Raw genomic sequence first — 23,313 nt, 5'->3', positions numbered from 1 at the left:
TCTGTATGGAAAGATGAGCTCTGTACTTTGTTGTGCTCTTCAAGCGTGGTTGTATGTTCTTAATATGTTGTATGTTCTTAAAACGGAAAGGACCAATAAATACACCTAACTTGGGTATAGTAGAATTTTTAGCAGAAAAGCATTACTTAGTTCAACAGTGCATGCGTGCACAGGGTAGCATTAACATGAGGTAGAGAACTTAACAGCAGCAATAGTAGAGAGCAACCAGCAGTCTTCATGCATCAGTAGCCGTAGTTTCGCTGAGCCTGGGGTAAGCTAAAAACTGATATCTGTTTATCTGAATCTCTCTTCAAATTTTTGTATTGGCTTAACTTCATTAGACTCATGCTAGGTTTTTTGTTTCTGGTTTTTGTTGTTTGTTTTTTTTCCTCCCAGGTGGAGAGGTCTACAGTTTTGGAAAACTGCCCTGGAGATCAGGACCGGAGGAGTCATGTGCTAATAGTCCTATCTTAGAAAATACTTTGCTTGGACATCATGTTATTACAGTGGCAGCTGGCAGCTTCCATAACGGAGTTGTGACAGAAAGTGGTGTGGTGTACATGTGGGGGAACAATTCTGCTGGCCAGTGTGCAGTTGCTAATCAGCCATGTGTGCCAGAGCCACAACCCATCAGTATTTCTGATTCTGAAACCAGTCCTCTGTTATCAGTAAGGATTTTGCAGCTAGCATGTGGAGAGGAACACACGCTGGCACTATCGCTAAGCAGAGAGATATGGGCGTGGGGGAGTGGCTGCCAGCTCGGTCTCATAACAACAACTTTCCCAGTGACAAAGCCACAGAAGGTAGAGCACCTGGCAGGACGTGTTGTGCTCCAGATTGCTTGTGGAGCCTACCACAGCCTGGCTCTGGTACAATGTCTCCCTGTGCAGGAAATGAAGCCTATCCCAGAGAGGTGCAATCATTGCAGTCAGCTCCTCATTACCATGACAGACAAGGAAGATCATGTAATCATTTCAGATAGTCACTGTTGCCCACTGGGTGTAGCACTGTCTGATAACCAACCAGAAAACCGTGTCTTCTGTCCCTCATTGGAGACCCCGGAAGGAAAAAGTGTAACAGGTAGCCAAAGTGAAGACTGTCAGAAACCACTTGTGGAAGAACATATGCTTGTTGCTTTAGAATCTGATGGAGCAAGTATGCTTTCCAGTAACGATGGACAGGAGGACAGTGGAATTTCTAGTCCTGGAAATATTCTGTTCCCAGACAAATTACTTAATCAGTTTATCAGACCACTCGTTAAATGAAAGCCTGGCGAAAAACATCTGCACAGAACCTGAGCAGGTTGGTACCTAGTCACTAGCTATTAATTTGCTACAACTCCTCTTGTATATGTGACAATGTTGCTCTTTTCACAAATGAAGAATTCTGTTAGTTTAATGTAGGTATGGTGGTCTGTAGTTTCAGAGTGTTTCTTCTCTAATGGTTCTCAACTTTTAAGTGGAGGAGTTTTTGTTTTCCATCCTTGTTCAATTGTAAGCCTTTAATGTAAGCAGCCTTGACAGTGCTATCGTCTCTCCCCTTCGTAGTCCACAGTACCAGAACCACGCAAGGCAGTTTCCCATTCTCTAGCTGTTTTATGATGCATGGGTTTCCCATTTGTGTGGGGCAGTAAGCTGATACTTGTCTAATTTACCTTTAAGGTAAAACTTTCTTTTCTGTATGTAGAACAAATCCCTTACAAATCTGTCTAATTTCTCAATCAGTTAAAAATTCTAGATTGCAAGTAAAGATTGTAAAGGTAATGTTAAAGCATTGATCAAAAGGCTTCTAATGTTAATCATGTAGGGGTGGCATAAACATAAACAGGGATGGGAAATACATAAGTACTACTCTGTTTTGTGTGATGTGGAAAATGGTTCAACAACACTGTTTTGATGCTATAGCAGAACAGTAAAGTAATAATTTCTTAATAAGCATCGGAAAATGCTTGATATGAAGGTTCAAGAGCTGTTCCTAGCTCCCTGCCAAAATACTATGTTTTCCACTATTTTAAAAAAAAAAAGTCTTGTTTGGCATGGGAGGGAAGAAGATACAACCCAAAAGCTATCAGATGGAAAACTAATCCAAAATCTTGCAGTGCAGTCTGGCAGCCCCTGCGTAAGTACTATCCTGCTGGATGGTTTACGGTAAAGGTAACATCTGTAAGAAAAATGGCCACTCTATGGCCCGATATGCAAAATTCATAGCAGAATTCTGAAAATTTCTTTTGTCATTTCAAGTGTTGTGTAGATATCAATTTCTTAATTTTTTTTATAGTTACAGTAAGCAATTTTTCACAATGTTTCTGGGAGATAAATTTCACAGTGCCTAATAAATAGTTCATTTTTATTATCACCTCTGATCGCAAAAGTATTAAAACCAAAACAAACTGGCCAGTAATTTGATGATTCAGCAAGTTATTTTTTCCTGTTCTGAGGGAAACTTATTTCAGAGAAATAAATATTGTGTGAACACAGTTGTCCTTCCTTTTGCTTTGTGCTAATACAAATGCATTCTCGCAGTTGTGTGCCTCAGACTCATGCGAGAACTCCTGCAGTTAGGAAATGACTGAAACACGTAGTTTCATGCTCCCTTTCTCAATTCCTTGTTCCTGGAATATTTCCAGAGTACTGTTTCCCTCGCACCGTTCCAGGAATAAACAAGCCTGGAATTGATTCACTGAATCGTAACACAATTGAGCATAAATGTGAAGAGCAGAGATAAGGACTAAAGTAATGTTTCAGCATTAGTAAAATCCTTTGTTTCTCTTTGCTTTCCTACACAAATCAAATTTGCTTTTCTGTATTGTTAGGCATGCCTTTTATAAATAGGAATGAAGTACAAGTAAATAGGACCAATCCCAATCCTTTAGCCTAATATTTCACAAAAAAGAGAAGTCAAAGATTGTTTTCCTTCTGGCAGGATAAAATGAGCTATAATATTTATATTATTTCCCACCAGGTATTAGGTGGGAAAATGGGACTTTGTTTTAACATTCAAACTATTTGGCAAATATCATCTTGTACGTTATTTCTTATTTGGTAGGTACACTGATTGCTATTATAAGTAATCATGTGCTGGTACTAATAACTGCCTTCATTCAGTTTTTCCCTAGTGTGACAAGGGGGATTGTTATTGATGATTATTAACTAAGCTTTATATGGATACAACAGTAGCGTAAGGGGACACATAGCCCAGAATGGTCTTAAGATAGACCTTGCAAAACGAATCTGTGAATCACTGTTTTCCTTTTAACATATCGAAGGGAGAGCTTACCTCTCTGTGAATACAGTGCTCGCTGATGCACTTTAATTGGTGGCAAAGAAGTTGGTAATAAGCCTAAAATTAAATCCCTTTTTATATTTGTTTGCAAAGATCCTTTTTTTTGTATTTAAAAAAAAAAAACAGCCCTCTTATGGATGAGCTACAAGACAAATGCCACAGACAAAGCCCAGTCCATGTAGAAATGGTGCTTTGTCCTACCTTAAAAAATGTGACTCTGAGGAATAGATGTATACCTTAGTATGAAAAGCTTCCTCATAATGTCTTATTTAGTATAGCACATAGTTCAAATAGTGAGTGTGTATATCATCATCCTACTGTTATGTGCTGTCTGGTATGATAGTCTTCAATTTTTCTTTGGTTTTAGCCTTCTCAAGAAGAACAACTCGGTGCTTGTATCCCTGGCCCTCCAGGTACCAGCACATCTGCTTTGAACAGCTTGGTGGCCTCTTGTGCGTCAGCAGTTGGTGTGAGAGTAGCTGCTACATATGAAGCTGGAGCATTGTCTCTGAAGAAAGTAATGAACTTCTATGGCACACCTTCAAGCGAACCAGGATCTCAATCTGGTGGCGGTTCCCCAGGGCCTGAAGCTCTGAAAGACAGTCGAGAAGAGCAGGTCAGACTGGAATCCATGCAGGGAAAGAAGAGTTCCAGTTTAGTAGATATTAGAGAGGAGGAATCTGAAGGAGGGAGTCGAAGACTGTCTCTGCCTGGCTTGTTGTCGCAAGGTAAAAAAGCATGTTAGGGAAAACCAAGAGACTGGAAAAATTATTATAATGTGGAGGTTTATAACTGAAAGGAAATGTATTTATTGAACATAAATCTAATAATCTACCAAAGGTGTTTATGAATTATAAACTGTATCTTAGGACTTGAAGGCGGTGGGGGGAGTGAAGACTAGCAGATGCTGCATGCTAAGAAAACCAAAAGCATAGTGGGTTTAGGAATCTTCTTTATTGGTAAAGTAAGATAAAGTGGGCACATTGTAGTAGTCTGGGCATCTTACTGCAAAATGATGGCAAACTCTCTTTCATGTAAGTTGCATAGCAGATAAAAATCTGTGTGGCCTGTAATCCCTACTGCACTGAGGTGGTTTTGAGCCAGGGATCTAGAAATATTACAATTCCCACTGCCAAACTTCAAAGTTAATGACCTTCTTCCCTCATAGATTTTAGTGTTGTTAATTGCTCTGAATGAGTGAGTACATGGTTTAGTTCTATATTGATCTTGGATCTGAGGGGAGATTTTAGGAAATACTGAAATCTTTTGTTCACTGCAAGGATATATTTTCTTTCAAAACATACTTTTTTTAATGTATAGTTCATTTTGGTTCATTTGCTTCAGTATAACTGTATAGTTCTCATATGCCTGTTATCCTTTAATAGCTGGTAAAAATTAGTTGGGATCTGTCTACTTTTAGCACATATGTAACTTCTGTGTATCAGTAACCTATCTACTTACATGTCAGCCTTTGCTCTCAATCTTAATTAATACCTCTTTAAGAAGTCTTGATCGGTTATCTCAGATGGTACTGTTACTGTGTAACACACAGTCTGAGAGATATATTTACCTAAAATGATGAGCAATTTTTCTATCTCTTGGCCTGTTTTCAGTTTCTCCTAGGCTCTTACGGAAGGTAGGGCGGGCAAAAATGAGGACCGTAGCTCTGACTCCAACCTACAGTGGTGAGGCTGATGCTCTTTTACCCTCTCTGAGAACAGAGGTATGGAGCTGGGGAAAGGGGAAGGAAGGACAGCTAGGACATGGCGATGTTCTGCCAAGGTGAGATTTCTTTAAATGTTTTTTAGTAGGTCACTAGGAAATCTGGAGTATTCAACTTCTCAAATTCAGTCAACTGCCTTGTATTGTGTTCTTGTTCTTTTGTGTTGTGACCTAAGTTCCTCCAAGTAACATGTTTTATGCTGTATTGTTACTGAACGTCAATCAGTTATGACTTTTCCCCTTGTATTCACTAGGAGTTTTGGTGATATTTGCACTTTGTCCAAATTGGGGTGAGGTTTATAATCAACTTTTACCCTTCATACCTTTTTGACTAATCTGGTTTATTGCCAAAAGACTCCATGTATGTTTGTTTTCTCTAATTTTTTTTTTTTTTTTTTTAAATAAAATCTGGAATTTATTTTTGTCTTAAAAATACCTCTGACAATCTTTTTTTTTTTCTTATCCCTCTGCCCTGGGTTCTGGGGATTGACAGGCTTCAGCCACTGTGTGTGAAAAGCCTAGATGGTAAAGAAGTCATTCACCTCTCTGCTGGTGGCCATCATTCCTTAGCACTCACTGCCAAATCCCAGGTACAAGTGGTTGTTATCATTTATTGCTTATCTATGACGTAATTGTCATGTTTGGTGTTTTCTAGGTTTTTGTTTCTTTTGCCTCTAAACTTTTGTTTCCATTTGTGGGAGGCAACTTGGAAGCAGTGTGGAATTTTAATTTTGTTTCTGCCAAAGTTATGCGTGTACCGTCAACATTATGTTTAAAGATTGCAATGACTTGATTTGGTGCATTCTATTTCTGAACGTGAGAAGACAATTTGAGAATACAGGAAGACAGTGGAAATTAGGGAAGTGCTTCTTGGTACATGAATCTTATACCCTTGTGTGTGTTTGCACACTTGATGTGTTGTACTACCACAATTCAGTATGTGTCCATGTATATAAATTTACGTTCTCATGTTTAGCTATGTTTCTTACAGGTGTATTCATGGGGCAGTAATATCTCTGGCCAGCTTGGTCACTTGAACTCCCCAACAACAGTCCCTCGTCTCGCAAAGGTACTTTCTGTTTTCTGTATTTTTCTTCGTTCAGTTTAGGGTCTCTTCTTATATGAGTGAGTGCAAAGTAATATCTAAAAACTGACCTTGTTTATGTATCTGAGTGCTATATACTAAAAGAGCCCTTTATTTCTTTGGCTCATACTGTGAATACAATCCTTAGATAAGCTTGTGAAAAATCTACCCAAGAAATCCTTTATGCAGACTTCCACTGTTTTTTGACCACATTGAAGTTCTAAAACTGAGAAATGTGACTGGTTGTATCTTCTTATCAAATTCTATTTCTACCTTATATTTGGGTTCTCTGATATTGATGTTGCAGTGCTGAAAGTTTTAAATACCTTGGAACACTGTTTTTATTCTAAACATTCTTCTAGCATTTTTAGCTTTGCTAGACCATGACCATATTTATTGTTCCTTTTTGTATTTCCAGAGCTGTTTTGGCAGTGGGTTTTCTGTTTGTTTTGAACTTTTCATCACATTGAGTGAATAGCCAAATAATTATTTTGGGTTAGACCAGACCCTTGCCTATGTTTTCTGGTGCTTGTCCTAGTGGAAAACTAGCTGCACAGTTTTTCTGCTTAGGCCTTATGCAAATTAATGTACAGCATGTTAACTGTCTCAAATGTATAGATTTCCTAGCTAAATGTAGAGGGGAGAATAGTGTCCCAACTTTAATCAAGCTCACCGGATGCCCATTTAAAAAAAAAACTGATTTATAATTTAAAGACAAAAAAATCAGCCATTAGAAAGAAGACTGGAAAGAAAGATAATTTTCAGTATACATGCAAGAAATGTGTTTGTTATGAGACACTGAAGTTGAAAAATTACCAGTTACTGCAATACTTTTTCTTGGCAGGTCTATTATGTGTGTGTGGCTAGAAGAGTTAAGTAGTCTCCTCTCCTTCCAGCTTCAGGTGATGATTTCTAATGTCTTTTCCTTCCTCATGAATTTCAGGTGTGTGGTGATGGTGTTTGGAGTACAGCAGCAGGACTAGATCATTCCCTCTTCTTAGCAGATGAGGAAGACTTCCAACCTGGATTATATTACAGTGGCCAGGAGACAACAACAGAAAATAATCTGTATGAAAATAGCTGTACTAAGAGTCCAGTTTTGTTACTATCCTGTAGTAAGGTGAGTGATGTTTCCTTTAAGTTAGTGCAAATCATACTGATGCTTTTTGGAAATAGCACAGTGCTGGTTGTTCAACTAGCTTTAAGGGTGTCAAGTCAAGTAACTGGTTCCTAGCAGTCAAATCAGGAGCACAGCTTCTGGAGGGCAGAGAGGAGGCCTAATTATTGTTCTCTTCCCTGCCTGTTTCTTGGTCTTTCCTTCTGTTTGAGGGACAAGGAGGCATTTCCAGTGTGTCTAATCCATTTCCTTCCATGTGTGCATGTTGCAGAAGTGCACCCACCACAGTCTTCATGTGTTTATTCTTTGCTGCTATTGCTTTTCATTTTCCTGTTATTTCTCAAGTGATTGAGGGCACTGCCTGCTCTATTCCATTCTGCTTCCTATGCATCTTGTTTGTGAGTGAGCAGAAAGTCCCCCTGAGTTCTGCATCATCTCCTTCCCTCCCCCTCCCTTTCTCATGGGTGTAAAGGGGGAACTGAGCAAAGGCACCAAAATGTGCTTATGGGAGAGAGGAGGTGCCCCTATGCAGTTTTCTTCATCAAGCTGAATCTCGTATGTGCCTTGAAGTTGGCATGAGGTGGGGGAGTGTGTACTCTGACTGCAGGTCCTCTTCCAAGTTGTTTGTATGATTTCAGACCAACCTGAGTTTAAGGTAACAAAAAGGAGATGGTGAGGGTAGAAAGCAGCTCTTTGTCTCAGCTCTTCTGGGTTTCATTGCTACTTCCCTAGATTGAGCAGAACAGCAGTTGGAGAGGGGTTTTCTGGAGGCCCAGGGATTTAGACACCGGGTCCATCCATATGCACGTACATGTGTGCGCATGCATGTGCATGCATGCGCACACATGTATGTGCGCACATACACACACACTTGTATTCCCTCTCTAAGATTGTTGATAGCCATTCCCTTCTCTTCTCTTCTCTTGTAGGGTGACTCGTAGGCTCTTGCATATCAGAATTGGCCTGTGGGTTGCTTGTTGAAAAACTCTGGCTCAGTGTTTCTAAGAAACCCTCTATTTAACAACAAAGGAAATACAAGTAGAGCTTAAACACTGCATTACTATATGGTATTGCGTGTGAACCAGAACTAGTGAGGAGCCACAATGCATCAGTGACACTTGTGCTGACCTTAGAGAAGAATTTTGCTTCCAACTACTGTGGAAAGCAAATACCTACTAATACCTACACTAATACCACTTGTATTGATATGCTTTATTCTGCATCACCCTATTTTTAAATTGGAGTGTAAAAAGAAAAATATTAAAGCTGCTGTTTTTTTCTTCTCTCTTTTTCATCTTTCAGATAGGGTACATAAGCAATGTGATAGCTGGTGGTGACAACTGTTTGGTCTTAGTAGACAAAAACGTAATGGGATATATTGCCAGTTTGCATGAGTTGGCTTCTACTGAGAGAAGGTTTTATTTCAAACTGAGTGAGATCAAATCTCAGGTTCTTAGACCTCTTTTAGGTTTAGGTAAGACCTTATTTTAATATTTTCTTTGATATTATTTCCCCCTACGTTCCACAACAAATTTCTTTATGCAAAATTTAAAAGTAATTATATATTTTTAAGATAAAGCTAAGGTCTTGCTCTTCTCCCCTGTTCGGATGAACTGGTGAAATATAGCTGCATTTTGACATCTGCATTATGTTATTAGTATTTGCACTTTTCCTGACTGTTTCACCTGAAAAAAACTTAATTATTTAAGCTGTATTTAGTCTAAAATTGTTGAATTCCTGATTCTGCATAATGTAGCCATGAGGTGAAATTGCCAATAAAACATCTAAACAGCACCTTCTGGTAACTCTCTTTATTAATGGGTGCTGCTCTTTCGTAAGGTAAGCTAAATTACTTTCTGGTCTGTTACAGATAATTTGGGCAATGCAAATACAATCCAGTTGTTGCAGGAAATGGCAAGCAGGTTCAGCAAGCTATGCTATCTCATCGGTCAACATGGAGCTTCTCTAAGTAGCTTTCTTCATGGAGTAAAAGAAGCCAGGAGCTTGGCCATCCTGAAGCATTCCAGTCTCTTTTTGGATAGTTACACTGAGCAAGTATCCAATTCCCTCTCATCTTGAGTCTCTGCAGGATTAATCCACTGACCGCAACAAGCCCTGAGTTAGGGGAAAGTAGATCATAAGGAAAGCTATATAAGTAACTGTTGTGCAAATTGTATTCTTGCAATTTAAAATGTATGGAGAGTTTTACACAAACTAATTCATTTTGTAGTGAGCTATATATTTCAAAGTCTTCACCAGTGGAGCACACTGGACAGCTTCAGCTTCCCTGATGTAAAAATCTATGTACAAGCTCCTCTTTGGTTGCTCAACATGTACCTGTTAGAAAGCGACATGTTCATTACTTAATAGTAAGGATCCTGTAACATACTGTAATAGAGTTACCATGGCTAGGCTACTAAGTAAAGCTACCTTTGGCGGTTTATTGTAGTTACAAAATGCCTTTTCAGTAGTCATTAACTAAAAATTGTCTCCCAGAAGAACGATTCTTCTGTCCTGGTATCTGCTAAATAGCTAGCATTACACCCTTCACCCAAAAGACAAAGCTGCTTTAGTGCTCAGAATTAAGTCTGAATTATCCTGGTTATTATTTTTTAGCTTAATGCTTTTGGGAGAGTAAGTCTATGCAGTCACACCGTTTGCTGTCTTTCTCCTCAGTAGCTTTTGTAGCTGCTGGATCATTTCATCCAAATGTAGCAGAAGTCTCATACTTAATACCTACAGGCTTTTGTGAAAAATACTGGCTTGACAGAGGGGAGAGTCTAAAAATGTCCTCTCTGAATGTAGTCTTGGTTACCAGACATCTGAAAATCTCTAAGGGAACAAAATTTCAAGATCATCAACTTCAGTTGTTATGCAGTAGCATTTTGAATGTGCAGCTAGTTGCACTTTTTTCTAACACAAGCACAACAGTTACCACTTTTACTGAGTCAGTGATAAACTTACACCATATCACCCTAAAAGAAGCTTTCTTCTCTGTTTATCAAATGGGTTGTTCATAATTGTAAATATGTATTTTCCTCCTTTCTTTCTTAGTCTTGGACTTCAGTTTTTCTTGTAATCTGGATTTCCAGAATTGGTTCTCGCTACTCGGATTAGAAGGGTTTCTTAATTTCTTCTTCCTCCCTGTCAAAGACTGAAATACCTAATTTCTGTTCTCGTTGTTACTGCCTGTCTTCTGCTTTTCCCCTTTGCTTTCTAATGCTTTACACGTTTTTCTGTGTATGGCATCAGAACCTATGCATGCTCCTCAGCATAGTGCCTTGAGCATCTTCCAAGGATCCATCAGGCAACACAAGTATTATCTGTTAATTGGGCTAAGCTGAGACCTCTTCCCCTGGAGAAAGGTGTTTTTTAAAATGGTTTTCTTTTTTGGTAGGGGAGAAGTGAAAGGTAGAATGTTGAGTAGCAGGAAAAGAGAAATTCCCATCTTGAATATAATTAGAAGTTAGCAGTATTAAACTGTTGAAACAGATGGCCTATTCTGTACATGCCCAAATATGGGGGGGAAACAAAAAAAATTCAAGTTTTGTTTGCAAAGTAAGCCTTCTGCATTGTGCTAATGGCAGCAGAAATGCAGAATAGTAATGCGTGTTCTATCCTCCATGTGGAAAGTGAATACTAAGTGTTCCAGTAACATTGAGTGTTTCACTGTTTAATATTTTCTCAAGTACTTAGATTACTTGTATAGTAGAAGATACTACAGATCTCATTGGTAAACTGTTGGAAATTAAAACAGTTTCTGTTTCCAGGGATGTTCTTATTTTGTAACGGAAACACTTTTTTTTCCTCGTTTTAGGTATTGTACTTCAGTAACAAACTTTCTCGTAATGGGAGGATTTATGCTCCTTGCAAAGCCAGCAATGTAAGCAAACTTTTACCATTTTTTGGAGTTTTTGATGAACTAGCAAAGAACCGTACTTTAAAGTAGTGTACGTGTGTAGTAATGAGCATGCGGAGGCTGGGTCTCATCTTGCTTGAGTACAGTAATTCCTCTTCTGTCAGATGAAGAAAAAGTTGCTTTCTCTCAACTGTGACAAAAATTTAGGTTAAAATGCTGCTGAATGAGTTCAGTTACTTTATCCTGAAGGTGGAGAAAGGAGTAAAAAAAGCATAAATTACTGTAAGTTCCTTGAAAGAAATGTAAATAGATTTCAGATAATGATTTTTTTGAAAGCTTAGTCCTGAGGTTAAATTTTCATCATCTATTCAGTGTTTGTTAGTATTTTATTTTTCAAATGTTGCTGTCAAGAAAATACAGAACAGCAAACTAAGAAGTCGTAAGAGTAGATAGTGTGAATGCACTTTCATTTGAATTCTTTAAGTTTATGGAAGTGCTTTAAAATAATGCAAAAATAACATTTCTGCATGTGTATCTTCTCTGCCTCTCAAGGTTGCTTTACTCTATTTCATGCATAGATGCTCTTAAATGTGAGGAAGGAATTGTACCTTAAGGCCTGAGACAGTATATTTGAAGTTTATAGATCATAAAGGAAAGCTTTTTTCTCAGTTCAGTAGTATTTTTGTCTAGGAAATAAAGTAATGACACCGTACATCTCTCACTCTAGTGCTGTGAAGAAGTTGTTGCAATGAGCATATTTTTTAACTTGTCTGAGGAATTGCCAGCTTTCCTTCCTTCCTAAATTCTGTAATCTGGGAGTAATTCTGTTACAGCTGTTTATGGAGCACCTTGAATGTAGTGTAAACAATGGTATTGGAAGTTCTTTGAAACACCAGGGTATCTAATGCAAAGAAGTTTCTGCACCTGAGGACCAGTGCCAAAGACTAAATACAAAAATCCCACTGCAGAGAGACACTGAGAATCTTTCTGCATTGGTCAAGATTTTTAGGGTGACTTACAGGAAATCTTAGTTCAAGTATAAGTTTGTTTATAATTTGTAGTGAAAAGTTCTGGATGCTGAAATTACTTGTACTGAATTCTTCACATCAATTGTCACTGTCAGGTGTCACAGCTTCTTCTACTGCAACCAGGGTCTCATTAGGTGAATAACACTTTGCAGGTTCTGAAACTTCAGGGAGGAGATGTCTTAGAAGTTTTGTCCTGCTACTTGCAAAGGGAAGTCAAGAATATCTTTGCTGATAATGATGAATTTCCCCCTCACCACCTTCCCGAGGGATACTGTCTTAAGTCAATGGTTAATGATGTCAGCCTTTTATGGATATTCTGCAATATGAATGCATTAGAAGTAGTCCCAACTTTAAAAAAAGTGCTAGCGGCAATAGAAGTCTCTATTGTTGGCAGGTTTTTGAGCATTTACTCTGAAAAAGTAGATGAGCTATACTCAGTGTTATGAATCTGTTATTATTTGACACTTTTCTACAGAGGTGTCCCTCATCCATGTGAGAATCTTGAAGCACTTTAAAAATGCAAGCCATCCAGATGGTTAAATTTAAAATTAAGAAATATGGTCTTCTCTCTAAAGAAGACTTTATTCCTAAGGCTTGTTAAACAAGAGAGTTCTTAAATATCATTAGCAGACCTAGACAAGGTACGTTATTTTGATGTGTGAAATGGCATCTTACTAATCATGTAGAATTCTTAGGGACCCTGCTGTGCAATTCTCTGATCTGTTTCGCTGTCCCTAGAGCCTGCTTTCTCAGCCTCACCTGATTCTTGCAGCTTGTGGTTTAAATGCTTCCCAGCTGGATGTTTTCATGCAGATGTGTCATATGTGCCAGCACATGTGTACACACAGATATGGTGAAGGAGAGGGAAAAGTAGGTTTGTTTTCCTTTTAATGAAGAAATCCTGGTTTTGTGTGCTAATGCATTGTCTTCAGAATCATTTCCCTCTTCTTCTCTGAACTAGATTAGTTCTCCCTCTTGGAAATCAGACTGAGGATTGAACAGATTTCCTGCCTTTCTTTGAGGTAGGATGTAATTTTTCTAGTTAGGGGAAAAACTGGTCAGTTGCCTTGAACAGCAGGGGTGGGGAAGAGATTATTTGTATATATTTAGGGAAGTGCACTGGAGCAAAGTTAAGATTCTTTCAGGCCTTCTTGTATGAATCAAGTGTTAGAAACTTATTACTCTAACAGTAATGGGGAAGTCATTCCACCTGTTAGCTCTTTTGCTAATCAAGTGTTACAGGGGAAAAAGGCAATTAGTTACTCTCCAAGTGGGGCAACTTAGTCAACTTTCTTCAACCAGTTTAATGACTGAGCGTGTGAGGGTAGCAGTAAAAAAAAGTCCTGTGTTGCAGTTGTTAGAGAGCTACATGTCTGTATTACTGTACTTCCTTAAACTAAATTTGGAATAGATTAATAAGTAGCATGCATTTGCCTTCATAATTTTTATTGGTTTATGATAATCCAAAAAGGGGCATTCTGAGCTCATTTATATAAAACATCACTGATGTCTCGCTGTCTCTTTTCTTCTCTCCTCCCTGTGTTCCCCAATGGTCCCATCATTTAGAGACTTCTTGAGTAAAAACCAGGAGCTGTTACAGAAACTGTCTGAGAAGGATGAGGAAAACCTCCAGCTAGTGGAAGTTCTGAATGCTCTGTTTTTCATGCCATTTGGACGACTTCATAATTATGCTAGAACTTTGCTGAAGCTTGCCACATGTTTTGAAGTGGTAAGCTGGCCTTGTTATTTGTATCTGAATAAATATACACATGAAACTTCTGGCTCGGAAGTAACTGTGTGAAGCAAACGCCAGGTAATTAGAAATAGCTTAATCCTCAGAGAAGCTACCTCGGTCTTCTATTTGCTGCAGGGAAGATCATGCACGTTTATTTGCGCAATCTTGCACCACACCTGCACAGATCACATGACAGGTAGAAACTTGTTACCCTACCAGAACTTGTTTGTGTGCCTGAGTGCTTAATTGAAAATATATTATTTTCATGTTTGCCTGTTGCTTTTCAGTTCCATCTGGCATCATTACTGTAGCTATCCTTGGTTGTAATATTCTACTAAAAATACTACATATATATTAGGTAGACTCTTACCACACATTTAGATGTATATAATTCATTCTTTTGAAAGAAAAGATGACTAAACAGGAGCAATAACTACTTGTATGTTTATCCCAATATAGTCATTTAAAGTATTACTCCTGCAATTATTAGCACTACTTCTGCTACAGCTTGTTAAGCTGCAAGAAGATAGATCATGTAATTGTATATTAATCATTCTCCTCTTAACAGTCATGGCACTTTTGTGATTTTAAAAACTCCCAGTGCACCAACAGAACGTGTGACCAAGAAAATAACTTAGCCTACATTGTTCCTTTACTGACCAGACCAACTGTTACGCATTTGATGCTGATTTAATAAAATGAGCAGTTGCATTGCAGCTTGGTTAGTGTTGTTGGCACAGGTGTTCGGAAATACTCTCAGGTCTGTCTTACCTTGTGCCCTATAGGCATCTCCAGAATACCAGAAGCTACAGGATTCTAGTTCTTGTTATGAGAGCCTTGCTGTCCACCTTAGCAGAAAAAGGAAAGAAGCAGAATACACACTTGGCTTCTGGAAGACCTTTCCTGGGAAAATGACGGTATAATGACAATTGTCAGTCCATTAGCAGCTTGAATCTCTTGCTGTTAGCGTTATACCCTGTGTCTATTACTGATGCTATTGTCCCAGTTGCATTTCTCATTTTTCTAATTTGTGTTGCTGTAGTACTCTTAACTTTAAAAAGGTTGGCCCTTTACTATGAAAGACAAATAGCACTGACGTTAGGTCGCAATCAGTGAGAAGTAAGCTTCTGTAATTTTGTTTTTAATGCTACCTGTAGGATTTAGCGTCGTTTAATCTGTGAAAGCAGCAATCGGGGGTTGTCCCTACAGCATGCTGGAAGATTCTCTGTAAACTGGTTCATCCTCTTCAACGATGCTCTGGTACATGCTCAGGTAAGCCAGCTCGTATCCAGGAACAAAACCTTTTCTCTGCTTCAAACAACATGACATATTTTTCATGTAGTGAAAATAAGTTTTTGCACTGTTCACTGCCATGTTGCTTGAACACTTAAAAGTAATATTTTTTTCATGGTTACAAATAAATTTGAAATTATGTACTATTTTTTTAATGTTTGATTGCTGTTGCCCTGTGGCTGGCATAGTTTCTGTTGGCTACTTCTCGAAGCAAGGTGCATATAAGGAGCCTGTAATGCTCAGTTTTCCCTAGTCCTCAAAGAAAGGAAAAAAACTGTTCAGAAAAAGCATGGGGCAGGGGTAATGGATCAGTACCGGTGAAGTTTCCCTTCTCCTTCTCCTTGCCTACAGTTCTCAACGCACCATATTTTTCCCTTGTCCACACTGTGGGTAGAAGCTCTTTCAGAAGAAGCTGGTAATGTGTGAGTATTCTTGCTTGTGATGCTGAAATAGTCAGATATCTTGGGAGGGAGGATGAGCATTTTGTAACCAATTACTGTAAACTAGGAGCGGAATAGGCTGGATGCAATCATGTCTACCCCTCTTTCTTATTTCAGAAAACTTATTGTATTTCTATGTCTTAAAGAAAAAAGTTGTATAAACATCAGAAAGAATAAGGTAGTCCAGAGGAAAGCAAGTAGTCTTTCTTGCTGCTTCTTTTCACTGCTGGCTTAATATTAAAGTGAATGTTAGCTGGGGTGGGGGAGGGAAGATACAATAATCATGCTCTAAGAAACCTTGCCTTTTTCAGGATGAAGTTTCACTAGATTAAAATATTTCCCCCCTCCCCCATGTAGGAATGGATTGAAGATTACAACACCAGAAGAACAGTTTGTTCTTGTTTCTTCAACACCACAGGAAAAGGTAGGCATATCTACAGATTTTGCACGACTTCAGTGATATGAATGAGGTTTTTTTTTCTCTCCTACTGTGAAACCAAATAGGGAGAAGTATTGCCTAAGTATTCACCCAGAATGAATTCTTCCTACAACTTGGTATGCAGGTTGACTGTATGCCGTGCTTGACTATAGCAGTGCTCCAATTTACAACACTGTACTGAGGAGTGCAAAGGAGGTTATTGTAGTTGCTGTAAAGGTGGGATTCAATGCAAAGACAGATGTTAGCTAAATTCTGTGGTGAAACGCTTTCTGTTTCAGACCAAGTGGCTGAGGGCAATAAGCCAAGCAGTGGATCAGGCCCTTAAAGGGACTGCTGACTTAATTCTATATGGAGCTGGTGGGAATGTGCCAAGACAGGAACCTCCGATTTCTCGCAGTGCCAAATACACCTTCTATAAGGACCCTCGATTTAAGGATGCTGTTTATGATGGGAGATGGCTTTCGGGAAGACCCCATGGCAGGTAAAAGCATTTGAACGTAACAGTTGAAAACAAAATGAGTTGGTTGCTCTATCAATAAGTAGGCTCACTCACAGAAGTTATTTGGGGAGTGTGAAGTGAACTGATTATCTTATACGTGTGTATGGCTTTGTATTTTTTCCAGAGGGATCCTAAAGTGGGCGGATGGAAGAATGTACTCTGGGACTTTCAGGACTGGGCTGGAGGATGGGTAAGATCCTCTCGCTACTTGTGGAGCCAGAGGGCAAGAAATACCTTTTGTTGTAGGAAATAATAACAAAAACCTTTTAATTAAAGGTTTTGCAGTGAATCTTACTGACTCAGGGTTACGTATGTTAACAAGATATATCTATATGTTGATGTATCGATAATCTCTCATTTATCCAGAGGTATGCTTGTTGTCTTCACAACAGCCTCTGCAACTGCGTGATTAAAAATTTGCTCTTTTATAAAAACTGAAACTAATTGGGGTAATCAGCTGTAGGATGGAGGAAGGAAATGGTAAAACAGCCAAGGAGAAAGAATGGATGGGTGGGTGTAAGCTCCTAAGCAGAACAAGCCAATTGAAAAGTCTGCAGTCAACTTTCTGCTGTATAGGTAACTATTAACTTTTTGCATTGCAATATTCTTTCAAAAGTTCTGTTGGTTTTTTTTTTTATCCTTCTAGAAAATGCAATGCCTTTCATACAATGTGGTGATGCATCTTCTCTGATGTTTTCCTTGCTGCATTTCTGGTAGAGCAAGGGTTTAATAATTCCGGAAGGAGACAACTAAATCTTGAATCGAGACTTCAGGGTTTGGGTGATGAAAACAAAACTAATGAGAGTATCTGATCCTAATGATTAAGATAACTAGTACAGAGGAGTTTGAAAACAGGATGAATGGAAGTCCTAGACATTATCAACTTATCTGGTGAAACAAATAAGACCACTTGAAAGTAACTTAATTTATTACACAGCTTTGAATTAATCTATGGATTTCATTGCTTAGAATCTGCTTAGGGCACTTAGAGGCTAAGAGGTTAACTTCTTTCCAAAGGCATTTTTATATGAATCTTGTGAGCAGACATGTCTGTACTGGGCAGGATAAAAATATATGAGGAGTCCTATTGGCTTCCAGATGCATTTGCAAAGTATTGAGTTGGAGGGGAAATTGAAATGCAGTCTGGCTGCAGGCAGCTTTTTAAAATGCACCTCAGCTATTGGTATAATGTCAAACTATAAAACCAGATTAGAGCTTTGGGCATTTGTAACTAATAGTAAGTGTAACTAACCCTGGTGATTTTGGGGTTCTTGGAGATGGAAATATTGCTAACAAATCCCCACCAGAAATAAATGGATTGGTATTTGTATTTCAGCATGTATGCTATAGTCTTAACACTTAACAATAGTAATGTCTTGTTGGGGTAGACACACTCTCAGGAGAACCTTCATAACTGGATTTTAATCTCCTCAGAAGATTTAAATCAATAAATAAAACTTGTATGTCTCATTCTTTTCAGGCATACTGAAATTGTGAACAATTCTGTGCCACTGTTTGAGCATAATTGGAAGCTAGCATCTTTTTTAAAAATACTCTCTGTAGCAATATATGTTCTAATCTTTCCCTGGAATAAAGATGTGCTTGAAATATCAAGACCTGAAGAAGACAACAAAGGTAGAAGCAGTCTTAGGATGTGGGAAGACTTGTGGCCTTTAGAAAGCTGAGAAAAATGCTGCGGTGTGGTAGAGAGGGGAATGTTTACAACATGCCACAATCAAACAGGAGAAAAGCAGTACGGACTAAACTGACCTAGTGATGCTGGAATTCCTGCTTTCTCTTAAAAAAAAAAAAAAAAATATAATCTAACTGCTGTAGTTGAAGAGATGCCCTAAAAACAATAGAGAGCATTCTGATTTTAGAATGGGTCTGTGATATGTATCTGTTCCTGTTTCTAATGAAGTGTGTTAACATTATAGCTGCTTGTGTTCCATTTCTGTGCATTGACAGGTATGGTGAATACAGAGTGCTAAACAAAGCATTGAATAAGGATGACCATTACGTGGGGTACTGGAAGGAAGGCAAAATGTGTGGGCATGGAGTCTACAGGTAACATGTAGCACTTGTGTTGCTGTCATTGCAGAAGGGGGAGCGGGGCTGATGCTCTGGCACACTGCTTATCAAGCTTCTGTATGTAGCTTTCTTGTTACATTTCAGACTTGTGATTATAGTTAGCTTGGCTTATTTTCTGCTTTGCTTTTGGTAGATTGCTCACAATGCATACTTGTACAGTGTTCTGTTATTAATATCTATTCTAATGTTACTACCACCTTTCAATAATAGAGGATTCTTTCTTCTGAGAGATAAATGTAAACTCTTAACGGCCTTGCTTGTTGCAGAGAGAGTCGCTTTAAAACAACAAAGCATCAAGAGACTTGTATTAAAGGCTCACTTTTATCCCAAATATACTTTTACTATAGTTCCTGCTTGGTGTGGCTGTAATGTAATTCCTAGAAGGAAAAAGAGAGGGTTGATCTGTTCTGGGCTGGGAGGTGGGGAACCACCACCACCACCACCACCAACAAAAAAACAAAAACCCAAAACCAACCAAAAAAACCCCCCCACAACAGAAAAGTAGATTATAGGAATCTTACTTAATCTCTTTTTCTTTATAGCTATGCTACTGGTGAGGTGTATGAAGGATGTTTTCAGGATAACATGCGTCATGGGCATGGTCTGCTACGCAGTGGGAAGCTGACCTCTTCATCTCCCAGTATGTTCATTGGACAGTGGACAATGGATAAGAAGAGTGGTTATGGAGTTTTTGATGATATCACAAGGTAATGCTTCATTTCCACAAATCCTTAAACGCTGGTATGACGTGCAATTGCAAAAAGAGTAGGAAAGGATCTGATCTGTTAGTAGCAGTAGTAGTGCATGTCTATTTTTTTTTTTTTTTTCTTTATACTAGGCTTTCTGGGTTGATGATCTAAAGAATTGGGTCTAGAGACTGCTTTTTGGTGCTGCTTCTGGAGTAAATGTGGGGGTTTTGTTTTGCTTTGGTTTTTTCTGCCTTGCTTTCCTGTCATACTCCTGCCTGAAAACTAGCACTGAATATGGTATCTTACTGAGGTATCTTGTTGTGCAAATGCTGAAAGTTTTATGAATGTCATGTGAGGAGTATTCTTTCATCTCAGGACTGTAAGACTGGGTTGTTCAGTGGTCTGATATACAGGACTAGGTAAATTTTAGCTCGTGCTCAGGTTTTCCATTGACTTACTCTGTCAATGCAGCAGAGGGAAGATGCTTTCTCTCAGGGCAGATTAGTGAAATGATGGTCTCAGAAACAGAATTGCACTAAATATGTGCGCTAAATTAATACTGTCTGAGCACAGATCAATATAGTCTGTTTTCTCAGTCACCAATTTAATGCTGTTTTTTCCTGAAAAGAGAGCTTTTGGTGAGAGCCCAAGAAAACTGGTTTTGGTTTAACTGAACCAAAAGCCCACTTAAAAAGCAGAATAGTAGAAAGTCTGGAGGTGAAGGGGGGGTGTGGGAGTGCGTATGTGGATATTTTTATGAAATGGAGCTATTGTGGTATCTCCAGGTATTTCCTGATGTCGGTTTTGCATTTAGTCTTGCTTAGTGGTGTGGTGGTTGTTCTTACACTCTAGTGTCAAGGTGTCTCCACATACTTGATTTAGTCATGTATTTACCTAGGACAAACTAAAGAGATGGCAGCTTTCCTTGCAGATCCTCTCACTTCTAGAATTTGTAAATGCAGTGGTAGTTCCTGGCGGGGGGTGTGTGGCATTTGCTTTTCATTCCAGAGTTACTCAAATATGAGTGAGCTGCCCTCATGGTAGTTTTATTTGTGTCTCAGGGAAGGATATGTGCCTTCGCCTAAGGATTAATTTTCTTCACTTATTCTTCAGCACAGACAAATAAGGAATAGCTGCAGTCACTCTTTATAACTTGTTGTTGTTATTGCAAACCAGTCATTTGAGCAAGTGGGACTTCTACTCTGTTATGTTTCCATCCTGCTAACTGAGTATGCTGCATCTGTCTGTTCAAGAAGCTTTCACCCAACAGAGACCCCTGTAGCTGGCATGATGAATAAAACCAGCATCCTGCTAGGTTACAGGTCCAATCAGCTGGAAGATACCCCTGAATTTAGATTAATGGCTGGGCTTGTTCTCTTTACTATGACCATAATTTTTCCTGGATACTGGAAGGAAAATGCTCTGTAATAAGCAGAGTTCTGTTAAATCAATCACTAGTTTCCTTCTAAAAGCAAACAAAAAAGTCCTTGACAAGTTAATTTTTTTTTTATTACTTGTATGGTGAAAACATGTTCTTTTTCAGAACAACTGGAAAAATAGATTGTTTCAAAATATTTGGGACTTGTGCTTAGTTTCAAATACTCTAGCCTGACCTCTGTGGACTTAAACTCACAAAAAAGTATTTTAAATAGTAGTCTGAAAGAGGCTGATGTTTACTTATGAGCAATCTTTAATTGTCTAATGATGTTTTTATGGCGTGACCTTTGTTAGGCTATTATCCAGAAACTTTCTACAACGTGATCTGTTTCCTTACAGTTTTTGCACTCTAATATTTTCAAAATGTCATGTATGGCTTTGTAGGTCTCCCTCCTATCCCCCAAGTAGAACAGCTTGGTTTCTTTCATTTATTATCCTCTCAATTTGACTCATCTGAGTTTAGGTAAAGAAATCAAAAGCTTTGGCAAAAAAAAAAGACTAAGCTTCTTGCATCTTTTTTAAAATTGTTAAATACATCAGGTAGATGCCTGATGAAGCTGAGGATCCCCTTTCATATGTAACTTGGATAAAGCTGATGCCGATCAGCTAACAAGTTTCCTTGTTTCTTATGTGCTGTAGCTACTGCTCAGGTTCCTTTGGATAGGAATTGGGCTTAACTGGGCTTCAGCATTGTTTCAGGTCATCAGGAACAGTTTGCTTGGATGTGGCCAATTTGTAACGTGAATTGTGAAAGGAAGTTCATTATAGTTTATTTCTATCAAAAAGCATCTTTATTTCCATGAAGCTAGTGGAACTAGATTGACAGACCTGAAGCAAGTGCTGTCTGACTCTTTTCTAACGTTTTCTGTAATGGTCAAATACCGCAGTAAAGCCAAAGAAAGGATATAAATGTATTACTTAAACGCTGTTCTTCCTACTTCATTTTTCTTCAGAGGAGAAAAGTATATGGGAATGTGGCAAGATGATGTTTGCCAAGGCAATGGTGTTGTGGTTACTCAGTTTGGACTGTATTATGAAGGAGCCTTCAGCACCAACAAAATGATGGTGAGTTGAACACCAGACTGTGCTATAGTGACTTTTCCTCTAAGTGTGGTAGCTTTCTGGGGTAGACGAGTGTATATTAGGCTGTGTAAACCTTCTGTTGTCCTGGCTTTTTAAACTGTCTTTATAATCCCTGCTCTGTTTCACTGAGGACTACTTCAGAAACTGCTTTTAAAAAAATTATTATTTGCTAAGAATTAGTAACAGGTTTTTCAGTGTATCTTTAGATCTGCGGTCTGGCCTTCTGTTATAATTACTGCTTTGTATTCTTTGTGATTCTCTTTATAGGGGACTGGAATACTGCTTTCTGAGGATGATACAGTCTATGAGGGTGAATTTTCAGATAACTGGACTCTGAGTGGAAAGGTTGGTATTACAGTTGTCACTTCCCTTGTAATTTGGTTCCCAATGGATTTCGGTTAATTTTTTTTATTATCTTGTCTTAAGGGAACACTGACCTTGCCAAATGGAGATTATATTGAAGGTCTGTTCAGTGGAGAATGGGGATCTGGGATAAAAATCACAGGAACCTACTTCAAACCTAGCTTGTATGAGAATGAGAAGGACAAACCTAAAGCATTGTGAGTGTTGAATAAGAATTAATTTCTCTCATGGTTCAGTAATACTTCGGAACATAAATACTGTCTTTTTTTCAAAGGCCAGTTAAAAATATTTTCTCCAAAGAAACAGTGAGATTTTGAAAATATTTTTCCTTTTTCATTCCTCTTCCCTCCTGCTTAGGAAATAGAAGAAGATAAAAATCTTCTTTATAGCTGTTCTTGCTTTAATTACTACTTGAATACACAAGCAACAGCATGAAATTACAGGATAGCTGACATGCTGCTACTGTCCTGTAGCAGTCTCAGGATTTTTTTTATTTATATCTGAACTGACTATTAGAACCTGAGTTCACAGCTGCTGATGACTTTTGAGGTACTGGGAAAGACTAAGATACATTTGAGCAATTAAGTCTATCACAGACCTCTCTGCTTTCTGCCAATTATTCTGTGGTTAATTAATTCATTTAATGTGTCATTTAATAATGGCAGTGGAGGTACACTTGGACAGAATTAGCTAGTTACCACACCTCTTCCAAACAATGCATAAGAAAATAGTAGAAAAATCTGCTGAATTGCAAAAGAGAGCATTTTAACACCTTGGCAAAGGTAACTTTGAAAAGTATCCATATAACCCAATTTATAGCAGATGCATTAGGTCAATTTGCTTAACTATCTCTGGGGAAAAAAAACACATTATTTAAGTCATAACTGAGAATTTCCTCTTTGAATAGAGGAAATTTAAGTAAATTTGGAGTTGTTGGTGAAATTCCAATATTTGGTAGCACTATATACTGGTTTACAATAGTAGTAATTGTTGTACAGGATTCAATATCTTTGAAGCATACTCTCAAATTTCAGATTACAATGGGAAAGACAACTCTAACGTTTTTACTTAGATTACTTCTCAGTATGCTTCCTGAAGCATTCACTGGTAATTTCTTTTGACAGTGCTGACACCTACAACAGGATGCAAAGT

The 23,313-nt window shown here is 38.4% G+C and overlaps 1 protein-coding gene across 1 annotated transcript in view; it reads left to right on the top strand.

Annotated features, from left to right (window-relative positions):
* Positions 1 to 23,313, top strand: part of ALS2 (amyotrophic lateral sclerosis 2 (juvenile)) — a 40,270-nt gene that overhangs the window by 6,394 nt on the left and 10,563 nt on the right. The window contains 22 exon segments of the mRNA XM_009331898.1: positions 397 to 1,228; positions 1,230 to 1,302; positions 3,650 to 4,010; positions 4,896 to 5,064; positions 5,498 to 5,594; positions 5,996 to 6,073; positions 7,032 to 7,208; positions 8,508 to 8,679; positions 9,076 to 9,256; positions 11,023 to 11,088; positions 13,659 to 13,821; positions 14,613 to 14,744; positions 14,992 to 15,099; positions 15,472 to 15,542; positions 15,918 to 15,984; positions 16,278 to 16,480; positions 16,623 to 16,688; positions 18,467 to 18,565; positions 19,132 to 19,296; positions 21,669 to 21,780; positions 22,066 to 22,143; positions 22,225 to 22,358. Of these exon segments, the coding sequence (XP_009330173.1) occupies positions 397 to 1,228; positions 1,230 to 1,302; positions 3,650 to 4,010; positions 4,896 to 5,064; positions 5,498 to 5,594; positions 5,996 to 6,073; positions 7,032 to 7,208; positions 8,508 to 8,679; positions 9,076 to 9,256; positions 11,023 to 11,088; positions 13,659 to 13,821; positions 14,613 to 14,744; positions 14,992 to 15,099; positions 15,472 to 15,542; positions 15,918 to 15,984; positions 16,278 to 16,480; positions 16,623 to 16,688; positions 18,467 to 18,565; positions 19,132 to 19,296; positions 21,669 to 21,780; positions 22,066 to 22,143; positions 22,225 to 22,358 (3,604 nt within the window).

The sequence above is a fragment of the Pygoscelis adeliae genome, unplaced genomic scaffold, assembly GCF_000699105.1.
Source record: "Pygoscelis adeliae isolate BGI_AS28 unplaced genomic scaffold, ASM69910v1 Scaffold160, whole genome shotgun sequence".
Taxonomy (NCBI): Eukaryota; Metazoa; Chordata; class Aves; order Sphenisciformes; family Spheniscidae; genus Pygoscelis; species Pygoscelis adeliae.
The sequence above is the reverse complement of the archived record's forward strand: the minus strand, read 5'-3'. Positions and strand labels throughout refer to the sequence as shown.